Raw genomic sequence first — 18395 nt, forward strand, 5'->3', positions numbered from 1 at the left:
CATGCTTGGTAAAGTAGAGGGTCAGTGAAAAAGAGGAAGACCCTCAGTGAGATGGACTGACACAGTGGCTGCAACAATGGGCTCAAGCATAGCAAGGATTGTGAGGATGGTGCAGGATCAGGCAGTGTTTTGTTCTGTTGTAAGCATGGTCACTATCATTCAGAACTGACAGGAGCTAAAAACAACAACAGCAACCTCCCTACCAAAGTGTTAACTTCATTTTGTCTGTTTTGTTAGCTGAATAAATTCGTATTTAATGAAATAAATGAACCATATACATTTATTTTTGTGTCCCCACTCAGTTTTTAACGACCGCACAATTCCATCAGGGGATGAACCATTCATCATGTTCTTCACCATTCCCTACTCTTAGACATGTAGGTTGTTTACATTTTCTTCTCTTAATAAATGCTGCTGCACTGGAAATGCATTCAGTTTATTAGGACGGGGGCTATGGATGCCAAGGATACTTTCTATCAATATCTGCAAACCACCCACACTGGCCTCCTCAGACCATCACCACTCTCAGCCTGACCTTGACCTGAGTTATTAATGTGTTGAGCACCGGGCTCACATCTTCTTTTCCACTTGCCACCAATTCCATTGTTAGCAATACTATGACCCGGTCATAATTCAGACCTCTCCATTTCATGGTTTGGCAACTCCATTCCTCCATCTCATTAAATAATAAAACTTCAGTCTTGAAGCATCAAAGCCACACACTGGACTTACAAGGCACTACCAGGACCTGTTTCAAATTCTTTACCTTTAATATCTTCCCCTGCAAGTGCCCCTGACCTGGCTCTCTGGGCTTCTCAGAGGCCTCCTGGTTCCCAGTCTCAGGGCTTTGAAACTCTGTTGAGGCCAAGAATTACTGTGAGTAGTCCCTAATTCATACATACATCAAGCATTAGCTGTATGCTGAATGAATAAAATCTCTCTCCCATATATGTTCTTCTCCATTTAAAAATATATGTTGATGTTATTATGCATGATAAAATACAAATTCATTTAACCATTACGTTGGAGCTTGAACAAAACAGACAAAACGAAGTTAATCCATGCATTTTAAAGAAACACAGAGGTCCTCAAAATATTTTGATAGTAAAATGGGTCCTCACACTAAAGAACGCTGAGAACCATGGCTCAAGGTCCAGCCAGTCACAAGTGACTCAGACCCAGCCCTGTTAGCTGGGTTCTAAGTCCCTCATCTCCTAAAGAGTACAGTGAACCTTGTCCTTGTGATTTCACCCAAAAGGTGATACAGTAATCTGCATATCTGCTAAATCACAAATCTGAATCATGAGCACTGGGAGGCTGATAAATGGGGTCACCAATGGGCTAGTCACTTATCTCCAAGGCTGGTTTCCTCATCCATAAAGTAGAGATAACAATATTACTACCAAACACCACAAGTACTCAGGGCAGTGATTCAGAATCTGCACACCATAAATATTAACTAATGATTTTACCATTGTTGTTATTATTCCTGGAGCCCCGGTGGTGTGGTGGTTAAGAGCTATGACAGCTGCTAACCAAAAAGTCTATAGTTTCAATCCACCAGCTGCTTCTTGGAAACCCTGTCGGGCAGTTCTACTCTGTCCTACGTGGTCGTTATGAGTTGGAATTGACTCGACAGCAATGGGTTTTTTTTTTTTCTTTTAATGATTATTCCTTGTCCCTATATCTGGTCAGTTGCCAGATTCCTCTTCATTCCCACCACCATACTTTATCCCCTGATTAATTCATTCCTTGAGAATCTGGTTCTTCTTACAAAAGGTCATCAGATTACAATTTCTAAAAATTCACATTTAAAGCATGACACCTCCATTCAAAGGCCTTCAAGATTCTTAACTAAATAAAGGTCCCACTTCCCAACCTAGTATTCCAGCCTCCAGATGTGACCATTGTATATCTTCCTACTCTTCTATCTAATGCTGTATCTCAGTGGCACGATATATTTTATTTTCTAATATTTAAAAGCAGTTGGCACTTTCCCACTTCCTCACTTTTGTTCAACTCATTTCCTTCACCTGTAATGCCTTCCTATTCTCACTCATGCCAGTCAAATTACTTGAGACCCCACTCAGATGTCACCTGCTTAAGAAAGTCTCTCTGGATCCCTACAGAGGAATTCCTTCCACCTTCCACCGATCATCTATGACACTTTCAAATTACCTGTGCCACTCACTGTACAGTTGTTGTTGTTAGCTGCTGCCAAGGCAGCCCCTGACTCATGGTGAGCCCATCCATGCACAATGGGATGAAGCCATTGTGATCCATAGGGTTTCCATTGGCTGATATTTGAAGGTAGATCACCAGGCCTTTCTTCCTAGTCTGTCTTAGTCTGGAAGCTCCACTGAAACCTATCCAGCATCATAGCAACAGGCAAGCCTCCATTGACAGATGGGTGGTGACTGAAAATGAGGTGCATTGGCCAGGAATCAAACCTGCATCTCCTGCATGGAAGGTGAGAATTCTACCACTGAACCACCACTGCCCCATATAGTTATTAGGTATGTTTTATTCTCACTGCTGTAGTGTAAGATCTTGGAGAGTAGGATCTTGTATACCACTCACTGCTTTGCACAGAGCTGGCTCTCAATAACATATATAGCATGAAAACTGCGAACACAAAGGCAATCCAGAAACACACTCACTATGCCCACACAGCAGACAATGCAGCAAAATCTAAAGCCTACGGAGGTTTTGCTGCTTTACACATCACTTACCAACGTTAGGTCTAACGAGTCCCTGCTTGGATTCACTGGAATGGCGAAAGAGTTTCAAGTGGGGTTTGAAACCATGGATTAAATTCTGGTGACTTCTACAGTGATTAAAGTAACCTGGAGGAAGTTGAGAGGTTTTTTTCCCCCTCCAAAGAAATACATATATATACATATATATCAAGTTTTCTAAACTGGAAAGCAAATTTGATCTTTTTGAAAACTAGACAAGGCTATAAAATCAGTCAAAAATTCTGTGTAACAGAAAATTGCAGGGCTTTAAAACAGATTTGAAAAGAATAATAAATTTACAGGATGTAGACTCTTTGATGATATAAGTCAGATGTATTTCTGAATGGCAAGGTAAATGAAATTTCTTCTAAGAAAAGTTTATAAAGTATATCTAATACTTCTCTTTTTCCTTTTAGGCTTGGCGTAGGAGCCCTTAGTCATTCTACCATCATCAGAAGCATGAATTGTGGTTGTCGTGACTACTTTGCGTGAATAAAACAATAAATCTGTTCTAAAAGGAAGCAATGAAGCCATAAAATGGCATGGTGCTGAGTAGGATGATAGAGATAACTTTCACCATTGCTCATTATATTCCATTATAGAAAGACATATTTTTTTAACAACAAGTGTATACTGTCTGGCTACAGAGGAACACAGTGTAGTTAGAATAATTTAAAGCAGAGATCATGACTTACTGGAGGTGCTGTCAGTGCTACTGATGCTGTCCATACTTTGCAGGTGATGCCTGTGGAGCTGCCTGTAGAGGCTGAATTTGGAGAACTTCCTTGGCTTTCCTATGCCTTTCATTTTTGAATCCACATTATCAACACTCTTCAAGATGGGCAGATTTTTATTTGATTCACTTTTATCTTTGAGGTATAAAGATACTGTAGACTCTGTTGTTTCAGCCTGAGGAAATTATTTACCAAAAAAAAAAAAAAAAAAAAGAAAGAAAAAACACTGCATAAGATATGCTGCAACGTGGCCCTTTAATTCAAGTAAGTCTGAGGGATAATGAATAAGGTTCTGAGGTCAGCAACAGGGCAATGGTGAGCTATTTAAACATTCCAGAAGGAACACAAGATGTTCCATTGTGGTTCCTCTTTCAGTAGGCCAATTTCTTAAAATTTCATTTCAATTAACCTTTTTTTCAAATACAATGACCTGAGTTACATTCAGTATTGAACTACTGAACTTCTTCCTCTGATGAACATTAAGTACGCAATGTTTCTTCTGTCAGTCATTTTCCCTGTTACCTATTCAATGAAGCGCTGTCTTCACAGAAAGGTCACCAACATTTCCAGCATTAAAATAAGATGGGGCCCATCAAAACTTTTAATAAGCATATAGATATTTTGGCAGCTCTTGATTTGAAAGATACTGTAAGACGTTATTAACCTCTCCCTGCTTTCAGATAGACTTCCCTCTAAATGACCCTGGTCTGACATAGCCTATTGTTATATGCCTTTAAATAGGAAGACTCCAAAAACATTGGCAACTACTTTAATAAGGCTGCACATTGTTATTTAACCTAAATCCTGACTGCCTCACGTTTTTGTTTATGAACTTTCTAAAAGTTATAAGTATAAAGAATCTAGATTAAAGAAAAATTTGACAATAGAGAAAAGGAAAAAAATACAGAATATCCCATCACACTAACCCACAGGTTCCAGTCCAGATTTACAGTACTAACTTGTAATTATGATTAATAGTAAGAGTTAACGTGAATGGACAAGGACGATATAAGCAAATTGACATGCTGTATAAGTCAATAGAAAATATTATTGGCTCCTTACATTTTAATTGTAGTAAACAAAACATAGAATTTTAATAGATACATAGAAAGAGGATCAAATTATTGACATACAGGCTCTAAAAAGGGAGAAAGATGTGGCAGTTTGCTTCCATAAAGATTTATAGCCTTGGAAACCCTATGGGGTCGCTATGAGTTGGAATCGACTTGATGGCAATGGGTTTAGGCTCTTTTATATATGTATATATATATATATATACATATATAAAAGAAAGGTTTTGAACTTTGGGGGGAAAGTTCATGCAAATGCTAAATTCAAGTAATAGTAAATCAAACTTTACTCCAGTATAAAAAAGTAGCCAATATGTACTCTAAAATAAAATGTATGAGTTACAGCAATAAAGTAAGAAAAAGAAATAAAGGGCATCCAATTTGGTAAGGAAGAAATAAAACTATCCCTATTTGCAGATGATATGATACTATACACATACAACCCAAAAAGAATCTGCAAGAAAACTACTGGAACTAATAGAAAGATTCAGCAGTGTAGCAGGATACAAGATAAACATACAAAAATCAGTTGGATTCCTATACACCAATAAAGAGAACTGTGAAAAGGAAATCAGGAAAGCAATACCATTTGTAATAGCCCCTAAAAAAATAAAATACTTAGGAATAAATCTAACCAGGGACATAAAAGGCCTACACAAAGAAAACTACAAAAAACTACTGCAAGAAAACACAAGAAACTTACCATGCTCATGGATAGGTAGACGAAACGTTGTGAAAATGTCTATTCTACCCAAAGCAATCTACAAATACAATGCAATCCAGATCCAAATACCGACAGCATTCTTTAATGAAATGGAAAAACTAATCATTAAGTTTACATGGAAAGGAAAGAGGCCCTGGATAAGCAAAGCATTATTAAAGAAGAACAAAGTAGGAGGCCTCGTGCTACCTGACCTCCAAAACTACTATACAGCCATGGTAGTCAAAACAGCCTGGTACTGGTACAACAACAGACATCTTGACCAATGGAACAGAATCAAGAACCCAGATGTAAATCCATCTACCTATGGCCACCTGATCTTTGACAAAGGCCCAAAGCCCATTAAATGGGGGAAAAGACAGTATTTTTAACAAATGGTCCTCCCCAAACTGGATATCCATATGTAAAAAAATGAAGCAGGACTGATACTTCACACCACACACAAAAACTAATTCAAAATGTATCAAAGACCTAAATATAAAATCAAAAACTATAAAGATCACGGAAGAAAAAACAGGGTCAACACTAGGGGCTCTAATATACAGCATAAATAGGATACAAACCATAATTAACAATACACAAACACCAGAAGATAAGCTAGATAACTGGGATCTTCTAAAAATTAAACACTTATGCTTACAAAAAGACGTCACCAAAAGAATAAGAAGAGAACCTACAGACTGGGGAAAAAAATCTGGCTATGACACGTCTGACGAAGGTCTAATCTCTAAAATCTATAGGAAAATAAAACACCTCTACAATAAAAAGACAAATGATCCAATTAAAAAATGGGCAAAGCATATGAACATTCAGGCAGCTGACAGACACATGAGGAAATGCTCTTGATCACTAGCCATTAACTCACTGTGGTTGATTATGACTCATAGCTACCCTATAGGACAGAGTAGAACTGCTCCATAGGGTTTCCAAGGAGCGGCTGGTGGATTTGAACTGTCGACCTTTTGCACAGCAGCCATAGCATGCCGTACTTCTTAACCACTGCGCCACCAGGGCCCCAAAGACAAATGCAAATCAAAACTACAATGAGATAACATCTCACCCCCACATTACTGGCACAAATCAAAAAGACAGAAAATAACAAATGTTGGAGAGGTTGCAGGGAGATTGGAACTCTTATGCACTGCTGGTGGGAATATAAAATGGTGCAACCACTTTGGAAAACGATACAGTGCTTCCTTAAAAAGCTAGAAATAGAAATACCACACAATCCAGCAATCCCACTCCTAGGAATATATCCTAGAGAAATAAGAGCCATCACATGAATAGACATATGCACACCCATGTTCATTGTAGCATTATTCAGAACAGCAAAAAGATGGAAACAACCTAAGTGCCCATCAACAGATGAATGGATAAACAAACTATGGTACATAAACAGAATGGAATACTATGCAACAAAAAAGAACAATGATGAATCTGCGAAACATCTCACAACATGGATGAATCTGGAAGGCATTATGCTGAGTGAAATAAGTCAATCACAAAGAACAAATACTGTATGAGACCACATTATAAAAACTCATGAAAAGGTTTATACACAAAAAGAAACAATCTTTGATGGTTATGAGGGAGAGGAGGGGTGGGGAGGGAAAAACACCAACTAGATAGTACATAAGTGGCAACTTTTGTGAAGAGTAAGACAGTACACAATACTGGGGAAATAAGCACAACTTAACCAGGGCAAAGTCATAGAAGCTTCACAGACACATCCAAACTCCCTGAGGGACCGAGTTACTGGGCTGAGGGCTGGGGACCATGGTCTCAGGGGACATCTAGCTCAATTGGCATAACACAATCTAAAAAAGAAAAAAATTAAAATAAAATAAAATGTATGAAAATCATACCACCATTGGTTGCAGAGCTAAGTGCTTTCAATGTAATAATTATGGTTATGAATTAGTAATGATCGCTTACATCCATCCTCACCCTAACCATCCATCAAAGTCTGATGACTAACCCGAGTCACTGGAGAAGCCACAATATCGTACCTTAGGGAATTGCTGCTTCAGGTTCATTTCACCATTGCTACTGTGTCTTTAAAATACTATTGGAATTACAAGCATTCCTGTAAACTGCCTTAACTTTTTTTTTCATAATAAGGCAGGAATAAATGATTAATATGATCATTTTGAGTGGTTTTTATATGCCCTGCACCAACCCAAGCCTTGCTATCATGACTTCATTTAACAGCTATGACCATCCTATAGCATTAGCTATAGCATTAGTCACTGGACACTTAATGATCTGCTAGGCTTTGCGTTAACAACTTTACAACTGTTTCCCCATTTTACAAGAGGAGAAGCCGAGGCTAACAGATGTTAAGTTACTTGTCCAAGGTCCCATGCTAGCCAGGTGGTGAGGCTGGTATTTGAAACCAGGTCTATCGGATATTTGACTCAATGTTATTTTCAGGGATATGCATCAATCAATCAGTTAACTGATGTCATGCTATTAATATCTGCTTATATACTTTATGTACATTTAATACAGTTCCATAAAGGTTTATCTTACAGTGAGGGACAGCAGGGATGGTCCCATAATGACATGCTTCACGCTGCCCACATCCGTGAGTCTGTGCTCATTGTCGTCCCACCTTCCATAGGCCAGGTCGATCCCACCCACAAAGGCTATTGACTGGTCGATGACGACAAGCTTCTCATGATGAGCCCACAGATACACGGTGGATGACACATGGTCTGGGTGCCTCATCACCTTGCGAGGAAAAAACAAACCACACATAATGGATATAAGTATATATTTTGGCAGCTCTTGATTTGAAAGAAACTTTGAGAAGTTATTAACCTCCTAACCTCCATTGATAAGAAAACTTAATGTAATAAATTATGCTAAATAGCCACTAAATGTTTGAGGGGTATTTTTTGTAGAATTCTTCTTTACAGAAAGGAGTGGAAAATGTCTTTTTTTAAACATAATCCATATGTTAGATGAAATAGGTCTATTTTTCTCCCCTGAAAAGCATTTCCTATAATTCAAATACCAGAACCAAAATGTGCTATGTATACACCAAAGAAAATCCCAAACTTCTAATTTGATTCTCAGTATGTAGCAGAGGAGACTCCTATTTACCTTTTAAGGGCCCCCTTATATGTCATATTTTGGGGAGCTGCCATTTAGCTTGAAGTTTTGCCTCACATCCCAATAAAAGTCAGCTCAATTTTGTAGCTGGTTCACTTTTCCTCCTATAAAAATTATGTTATATCTGGGATTATACAAAACTCTAACATTTTCTAACCAACATCTATCTCTGGCAATATTTTAAATAAGTATACTGATATTTTTGTGGCCATTAAGTTGAAATAGTAAGCATATGGATATAGGTATATATTTGAAAGAAACTTTGAGAAGTTATTAACCTCCTTCTTTCTAATAGAATTCCCCTAAATAACCCCAGTTTGACCTATTCTATGTTTATACGCCTTTAAGTAAAGAGATTCCAAAATATTTGGCAACTGCTTTTTTTATCTTTTTATTTATTTTTAATTTTTTTAATTGTGGTAAATATGTAGGTAACAAAACTTTGCCATTTCAACAGTTTTTACATGTACATTTCAGTGATATCAGTTATGTTCATCTTGTTTTTCAACCATCACCCTTAACCATTTCCAAATTTTTCCATCACCCTTAACAGAAGCTCAGTGTCCCCTAAGCATTGTGCTTCCTTTCCCTCTTCTTCTCCCCGACCCACCCCGATTAATCACTAAAAACTTTGGTCTCTATACACTTGCCTATTCTAGATATTTCATATAAGTGGGATCATACAATATTTGTTCTTTTGTGACTTATTTCACTCAGCACGTTTTCAAGGTTTATCCATGTTGTCGCATGCATCTGGACTTCACTTCTCTTTATGGCTGAATAATATTCCATTGTATGTGTGTCCCATGCTTTGTTGATCCATTTATCTACTGACAGATATTTAGGCTGTTTCCATCTTTTGGCTATTGTGAATAGTGCTGCAATGAATACTGGTATACAAGTGTCAGTTTGTGGTCCTGCTTTTAATTCTTTTGGGTATATACCTAAGAGGGGAACTGCTGTATCATATGGCAATTCTATGTTCAACTCTTGAGGAATCACCAAGCTGTCTTCCACAGCTGCTATACTATTGTACAATCCCACCAGCAATGGAAGAGGGCTTCAGCCATGACATTTAATAAGGCTTTGATTACTATTATTTCATCTAAATGTCAACTGTTGTACACTTTTATTTATGAATTTTTTAAAATAAAAACAGTGTATCTATATTAAGTAAAAAAATTAAAATAGAGAAAAGAAGAAAACATACAGAAAATCCCATCACTCTAATCAAATACCTTTATTAATTGTCTTGTATTTTCACCTTTTTACTTTTATGGTTATTTTTCTCTATTTAACATAGCTTTAAACATAGTATATGTGCTGCTAAATCTTGCTTTTCTTTTTAACATTATACTAAATGATTTTTTAATATGCTAGACTGAAATTTAAACATTTCTTATCTAATCAGGTACTTAAAGGACATATAAAACTGCTAATCACCATCTTTTTGTAAAGCTTCTACTTGTAGACAATCCTTAAATTGCCTGCAAGACCACTGGTTTCTAGGCTGAAAATCCGTAATTCCCTTAATTTTTCCTTAGAGATTCAAACTGTTCAATCTTTTGGTTGTTTTAATTCCTCACTTATTCTTTGCAAAGTTATATACATTCATTTATTCATTCACCAAAGAGTCAAATAAGTACCACTCTTAAAGTGGTACTTACTCTGTGTGGGGTGTGTCATATCAGAATCACAAAGATATCTGATGAAGCCTGAATAATCTGATCCCTTAATTGTATTTATCTTTGATCTTTTTTTATTTGTCTTTTGTACAGTAGTGAGCAGGATCGACCCTATATTTTCAGTTATTCATGAACAAATTCTAGTTGCTTTATGTTACTTAAACACAAAATCTTTTCATCCTGGCACAGTTCCTTGCGCTTAGTAGGTGCTTGATAAAAATTTGGTAAATAAATGAATAATGTTTAGAAATGATTCAACTCAAAAATTCAATTTTGGGGAGAAACAAACATTTTTATTTTATTTTTAACAAAGTGAAATATACTACTCTTATGTATTTTAAGCCTGCTGAAGATTTATCGATTGAGTCTCCAATCATCTCAATGACTGGGCAATATTTATTGATAGGTTTTAGGTCTTTGGTAAAGTATCAAAGAGTTTTCAAATTGCTTATCATTTTATTTACTTTATTAGTATTTTATACTAGATGCTATTAATAAGAGGAGTCCGGTTGATGCAAATGGTTTAGTGCTTGGCTATTAACTAAAAGCTTGGTGATTCAAATCCAACCAGAAGCAACTTGAAAGAAAGTCCTGGTGATCTACTTCTGAAAGATCACAGCTATTGAAAAACCTATGGAGCAGTTCTACTGTGACAACATGGGGTCACCATGAGTTGGAATAAGCTCAACGGCAACTGGTTTGGTTTTGGTTTTTACTAATAGTAAAAGCCCTTTGAAGCCTAGAGGATCTCTCTTTGTTGCACCAGTGTTCAGGGAATGTCACAGGAAGATCACATCTAACAGGTTCCAGGATAATCTTTTTATGAACATTTTATTGTGGTTTGGGTGAAAGGTTACAGAGCAAATTAGTTTTTCATTGAACAATTTAAACACATTTTGTTTCATGACTTTGGTTGCAATCCCCTCAATGTGACAGCACTCTAGCCACTTCCTAGGTTCCTTGTTTCCATTTGCCCATCTTTCCTGCCCCTTCCTGCCTTCTGAACTTTATTCTGGGGCAAATGCTGCCCTTTTGGTCTGGTGTGGTTGATTGTTCTGAAAAGAACATTCCTTATGGGTGTTACTCTTCAGTTTATATAGGCCTGTTTATTGTTTGGCTGAAAGGTGATCTCTGGGAGTGGCTCAGTTCCAGGTTTGAAGGGTGTCTAAGGGCCATTATCTGGGTGGTTCCACCAGTCTCTATCAGACCAGTAAGACTGGTCTCTTTTGTGAATTTGAATTTTGGTCTAGATTTTTCTCCTACTCTGTCCAGGAACCTTTACTGTGATCCTGCTCTGCGCAGTTGGTAGTGGTAGCCAGATACCATCTAGTTCTCCTGGCCTCAGGCTAGTGGAGGCTGTGGATTGTGTGGTCCATTAGTCCTTTGGCCTAATTGTTTCCTTGAAACCTTGATTTTCTTCACTCTTCTTTGCTCCGGACAGGAAGAGATCAATAGTTGTATCTTAGATGGCTGCTTACACGCTTTTAAGACCTCAGTTGCTATTCACCAAAGCAGGATGTAGAACACTGTCCGTATGGACTGTGTTATGCCAATTGACCTAGATGTCCCCTGAGACTATGGTCTTAAGCCATCAAGCCCAGTGACTCTGTCCCTTGAGGTGTTTGGTTATGACTAGGAAGTTTTCATAAGTGTGCCCCCTATGTGCTCTACTATATACATGGATACATTTGCAGCACATACAAATGGTATGTAGAAATATCATCTGCCAAACCTATATATGCTCGTGGGTGTGCAGAATAATCTTAATATAGAACATGAGAACAGGGCTCTTGAATAATAAAACAGCTCTAGGAAGCTTGTTCTTGGCGAAACTGTCACTTTCGATGATCAGGGCCAGAAAAGCAGAGATGTGAACTTGGCTGACCCCATCAACGTAGGGAGTATAAGAAAGTATAGCTTTTGTTTTATGACTGAGAATGGGTGCAAAGTTATTTATTCAAAATATACACTAGATTACCACTGCTTAGAGTAAAACATATAAACGTATCTGAAAAACTGTTACAGAATAATAAAGAAGAAACACTGTTCACTAAGATGAACCTGAATACCTTTATGTTGGGGTGTAGACTCATTAAAGTCCTCTTGCTGTATTCACTATTGATTCCAAGAGCAAGTCCCACCTCTTTGTAGAGCATTATGAAGATCCTCACACCCTGTTGCTGTCACAAAATAAAATGAAAAGACAAGTGAGTATCTCTTGGAAATAGATTTTCTTTTTCTTCTTCCTTTCTAATCCTTCTTCAGCAAACAAGTATAATAAAATATTTCATGAAAAAGGCAATACAAGGTGAAGACAGAAATAATAAAAGTAAAAACTTATCTCCCTCACATTCCTATCAACTTGTCACACTAAGCAAGAGTGTCAATATTTGACTAATCACAGATCCAGAATCTTGAAATTGTAACTTCAACTGCTGAAAGTATCTGATAGTCTTACATCATGTAACATTTCCAAATGCTTGTCATTGAGAAAAGTTTTAACCTGATTCATGTTACAGGATTAGGGGGTTTTTTTTTGGCTTGTTTATTTATATTTCAACTCAGCTGAAATAACAGTAATAAGAAACTTTGATGTAATAAAATTGAATCACACATTTAAGAAGACTTATTGGGTTGAAAACATCTAATTTATAAGAACTGGGTATTTTTGCAATGCTATGAAAATGTGAAATAGCTTGTAAGTTAATATTCTTAGCTTCTACATCACAGGATAGAAACTCTTGGGAGCAAACCAAACACATATGCAGTCCTGCAATATTGCTCTGCCAATGCTAAAAAGCACGTTTAGGTCCCTAAATTTCTATTAATAGCTCATCACTTCAAAATTCTAGTACTCTATCTCTCCTGACATAGGTGTTAGTAATACCTGAAAGGAGCCCCTAGGTGGTGTAAGTGGGTAAGCACTTGGCTGCTAACTGAAAGGTTGGAAGTTCAAGTCCACTCAGAGGCACCTTGGAAGAAAGGCCTGGTGACCTACTTTCAAAAAAATGAGCCATTGAAAACCCTATGGAACACAGTTCTACTCTGATGTAGACAGGGTTGTCATAAGTCGGAATTGACAACTTTTTTTTTTTAATATCTGAAAAGTATATGTTTTTTTGGAGGGGCATGCTAGATTTATGTTCTGGTTTGCATAAGGGGATTTGAGTAGAGGGAGAAGATCTATCCTTGCTCTAAAAAAAAAAAAAAGAATATCTATGTCATTCTACTTCTCTGGTTAACAGCTGGCCTTTGGAGCTCACTTACAAGTACGTAAGCACAGATTTAAGTAAAGAAATAAGGAAGTGAAAGTGCAGGCAAGAAGGGAGCAGATTAATTTCGAGGGGTCTGGCCATTGATTACTCGACAATAAGCCACTAACTGAGGGCTCAAAATGAAAACTAGAAAATTATTTTATTTTTCTCCTCTACTGTTCAGATCTATTTTGCTATTCAAATATTTTAGAATTCAGCACTCTATAGCAGTTAAAATAGCCTCCCATTGACAGATATAATACAAAGCTTAAAACCCCAAATTTCAATCTAAATTATAGAACATTACACCTGACATCTTTCATCATGGTTCATTCATTTTAAATGGATAAAATTCTGCTTCTTAGGCTTAATACATTATTACTCATGAAGGGCAGTAGTTGGGAATTAGGAACTTGGCTTAAATCCTATAGTTTCCCATTTACCTGCATAACTAATGGATTTTTGAAATAATAGAGATGTTAACACCAATGGATTGCATTATTACTCTCCATCTATTAATACCTAACATTTTCTTACATACTAGGCCTTTTCTCATTGAAGTAAATTAACTCTAAAGGAAATAGAGTAGAGACTTTTAAGACCAATCATGAAATATAATACAAAAAGTTCATTTTTAAGTGGCCTGGTTTACAATGATTTACCTATATCTGGATGCATAATAAATAGTTAAGTAGTGACAAGATCTATGTGATAATAAAGTAATAAACTCTTCTACTTTTGGTCAAGGTATTATGACGCTATCATAAACTATAAAGGGTAAAGGAAAAAATTCCTTGGGAATGAAGGCATTTGACTGGGTCACAATAGTGCACACTTACACGAAACGTGGGAAATATTTGCGTAAGATGAAAGCCAAAGTTAAAAAACATATATAAAGGGCTGACGGTAATTCTGTAATTTAAGAAATACACTTTTTGAAACATCCAGGGTAATACCAATGCCTTCTGGTGACCCTTGGGGAAGTTACTTTTGCTTAGAGAGGGGGAACGAAAGTATGAATAAAGTGGAAGCGGGAAAACAGGTGATTCCAGGTTAATTACATGCCATGTTTCTCATTTCTGCTGTACTCAACTAACCTGAACGTGCCACAGAATAAACTTCATGAAAGTTGAGTTTTAAAACATAAGTTCTGTCCCCTTTCCTAATTAGCTTCTCATCAACTAGAACAGATCCAACACTATAAACAACGTGTACTTTTAGGGGCTTTATGTATATAAAATACATGTAAAGACAATGAAAAATAAAAATATTTCATAGTTGAAATCAAAGAGACTTGGTTCCTTAGCCAGCTTTTTCTCTGATTGTTCCAAGTACTATGGTCAAAACTTTTTCTAGGTGCAGCCAAGGTTAGTTCTAGATGCCTGAAGGTAGCTTGGTTTACCCCCAGGAAAATCACTAATCTTATCACTTGTCACAGACTTCTCCAGGACTTCTGCATTGTAGGAAAAGGAAAGGATAACAAGAAGTCCTAACCTCCGCATTTAAAAACAGGCAGCCTTGGGATTCGAGACCACAAATCTTCATGGGCCCCCACCTCCTCCGATCTTTTTTTTTTTTTTTAACCAGTTTTGTTTAAAGCATAGATCTTGAGGTGGAAGATACCTTCTCTCTTTCCCACCAAGCCCTTCTAGCCCACCATATTGATAAGATTCAATTTGATTTTCTGTGCACAGATGTGATTATTTGTCTCGCTTGGCAAACCTCAACCTCTTTCCTTTCTATTGGTCACTGACTGCAACACAAGAATATGCCTTCTGGTCCAAGACAAAGGAATTAGCCTGAAGACAACTCCTCCCCCGCCCCCCACCCTTTTTCTTAAAGTCTCCAGGTTGCTGTACTTGCATATTCCTTTAGTGTAAGTCTCATCAGAAATAGCACATATTTCTAAGGTTGAAATAAACAAAACCAAGGTGCAGGAATATAGTTACCATAACTATGATATAATTTAGTCCCTGGTGTTAAGCACTCGACTACTAACTGAAAGGTTGGCAGTTCCAACCCAGCTAGAGGTGCCTCAGAAGAAAGTCCTGGTGATCTGCTTCTAAAAGGTCACAGCCTTGGAAATCCCATGGAGCACAGTTCTGCTCTGCACACATGGGGTCGCTATGAGTCAGAATCTACTGCACAGCAACTGGTTTGGTTTTTTCTCGGTTTAAGTGTAGTAAAAGGTAGAACTACGGAAATCTTTGGGATGCTGATTTCTTTTATGTTTTAAAAATCTGCCTCTTAATATTAGTTTATACTATTTTAAATGATGCTATTGCATATCAGAAGGCCAAAGAAACAGGAAAATATCAACATGGTTATTACCAGAGAACAAACTATTGTATTTTTTCCCTAAGAAACAGCCATTATAAGAGGTGCTTGCCTATCTGTTGGCTATATGGCAGAGATGCTTTCTAAATTCCTCTCAAAAAACCTATGCAATCAGATAAAAGAAAAAATCCATTTTAATCAATCAACTGTACGGGCCTCTGAGACCCAGTAGTGCGAGAATAAATATTATTTTTCAACCCAGCACTTTGTGAAGTTACTTTGTGACTTTCAAAAACTAAATGATGTATGTGAAGTAGTGTTTTTGAGCATATAAAATTTTCATCTGGAATGATGTGAGTGTTAAAAATGTACGAACAAAATAATAACATGGTGTTTGATTAAGGAAGAATAATTCTGCTAAATGTATCAGTGACAAATTAATCTTTAATAGTATTATTATTTCCTCAGGAACTTTTAAAAATTATTATCCACAATTTAAATACTGCAAAATTCAGACAGTGGATGAAATGGAAACAAAGCCCTGTTATCAGGCAATAATATTTACTTAGCCATGGTGTTCACCAAGGACCTCCCCAGAGTTCATGGGGCATAAAGGCAAAGAGAAGCCACACTAGTGATATACAAGTCAACCCGACTGGCACACGAGGGCAACAGACAAACAGGTCCAGCCAACATGGTGATAGAGGGTCAGACCTGTAGGGCCTTCCTCCTGAGCCCTGTTTAGGCATTTACTAGCTTTCTGGCATTTTCTTATACGTCCTGTAGGCACCTCACACTCAAGTGATCTAAAATTTAGCTTTGTGAATGCGAGTCTCCCAACTTTCTCCCACTACCAGAGTCACCTTCCCAATATGGCATTTTGATCAAGTCACCCCTACTCCACTCCCCCCACACAAAGCCTCCACGTTCTAGTTCAACCTGCTGTTCCAGTTTGATCCTCAATCCTACATATGCTAACACTCAGTTGAGTGACCAGAGCCTTCTGCATTCCTGCCTTCAGAATGTTTCCTCACAACATTTCCTATCCTGAGAAATTTCTTCGTTCCCTTCAAAAATCTTTGCTCATCCTACATGCCCTAAATCTCTCATGTTGTGAGGGGCCTCCTGGATCATATCTGCCCAGTTCTTTCCCTCTTGCCTTTGAATCTTGGCACTGCCTCTGTACCTCTGTTGATACTTGTGTAGATTTTTAAACTCCTTCAGGCCAAGAATCATGTCTTTTATTTATGTACATCCTCATATAATTAGCAAGTACCCTGCACATAGTAGGGCATTCAACAAATACGTGGTGATTGAAACCTAAAATAGGGAAGTATTGGCTAAATACTATTGGAAGAGATTTACTAGTTGGTTGAAGATTGCTAGTCAAGCCTGGAAAAATTTACTAAAATGGAATCTTGAGGAGAAATGGGAACTGTACCATTTGACAGAGATAAACAGAGAAAGTTACAGCCCATTCAATAGGTAGAAAGGAGTTAGGTAAGGTTAGGACTGAGACCCAGGACATGAGGTCTTCATCAAGCCCTCCATGAGCATGGATGAAATCTTATTCACTGTGGCATCCTTCAGAGTCCCTGGGTGGTACAAACAGTTAAGTGAAAAGCCAGCAGTTGGAATCCACCCAGAAGCACCTTGGAAGAAAGCCCTGAAGATCTACTTCTGAAAGATCACAGCCATTGAAAACTCTAAGCAGCATAGTTCTACTCTGACACACATGGGGTTGCCATAAGTCGGAACTGACTTGATGGCAACTGGTTTGTTTTGTTTTGTTTTGGGGGGGGTGGCATCTTTAGTGAATGGTGCAACGCCCATTTGATAAGCGATACTCAGTAACTGTGTGTTGAATTACTTAATGAATGAATATATGAATAAGTGAAGAATGCCTTTGAGAATCAGAATTGCCACTTTGGTGAATGAAATTCTGTTGAGAAAATGAATTAGACCAACCACAAAAATGCTGCTGTTTGGCAGAACACGTATCTGATATAAAGATTATCAACTTCTTTTGCCTTCAATATGAGCAATGAGGTCTGACTATATCTATACATATCTTCAGAAATCCTAAAATAAAAGCATGAGGAAGAGACATCAAAGTGGGGAAGGGGGAAGTAAGTGGGAAGAGGGTTAGTAGAACATAGGGAATAAGAAAGGAGAAATGAGTGAAGGCTGCAAGAAATAGAAAAATGCTACCCACAATTGATTACTATCTACAAATTCTGCTAGAATGCTTAATGATAGAATAAAGGAAGATTAAGACAGTCTCAATAATAGTAAAGGGGTTAGTCCATTCCATCCCTGATTTTGGACATGATTAATAATACATCCAAAGTTATTATAATTTACTTAATTTCATTTGGTTAAGGACCTACTACATAAAAATAATTCATTAGAAGTAGTCCTCAGTGATCCTATCCTGCTTCAGTTATTTTTATAATAAAAAGGGCACACTCAACGCTCACCCAGAATCTACAGGGCCAAATACACAGGAAACAGTTCCACATTATTACCATGAACTGTCCCAAAATTGGAACCAAAGTACCAATTACTGAAGTTCCTGTTTGATATTCTTCCACATCAGCTTGCTCCGTCTCTCCAGATGACTCTGTCTTTTACTCAAATTACAAAATAATGAATAAAATGAAATGCTATATTTCATTGCATCATTTATTATTTAATGATGAAATTTTATTAAAAATTTTTTGCCTATAAAATTAACTGCCCATAACTGATTAAAAAACCAAAAATCAGAGTTTCTAACATAATCCATGCTATGAGTTT

General features: G+C 37.2%; 1 protein-coding gene across 8 annotated transcripts in view; it reads right to left on the bottom strand.

The window, feature by feature from the left end:
* The window catches only part of PLD1 (phospholipase D1), a 281147-nt gene that overhangs the window by 110868 nt on the left and 151884 nt on the right, over positions 1-18395 (bottom strand). For 6 of the 8 annotated variants that reach the window (XM_023737926.1, XM_023737927.1, XM_023737928.1 and 3 more), the window contains 4 exons: positions 12135-12245; positions 7796-7996; positions 3434-3647; positions 2733-2846 (listed from right to left, as the gene is read on the bottom strand). In XM_023737926.1, the coding sequence (XP_023593694.1) occupies positions 2733-2846; positions 3434-3647; positions 7796-7996; positions 12135-12245 (640 nt within the window). The remainder of the gene's footprint in view (positions 1-2732; positions 2847-3433; positions 3648-7795; positions 7997-12134; positions 12246-18395) is intronic. The other 2 variants (XM_023737931.1, XM_023737929.1) reach the window with 2 other exon arrangements.

This window comes from Trichechus manatus, unplaced genomic scaffold (genome assembly GCF_000243295.1).
Source record: "Trichechus manatus latirostris isolate Lorelei unplaced genomic scaffold, TriManLat1.0 scaffold00110, whole genome shotgun sequence".
In the NCBI taxonomy this organism is placed as follows: Eukaryota; Metazoa; Chordata; class Mammalia; order Sirenia; family Trichechidae; genus Trichechus; species Trichechus manatus.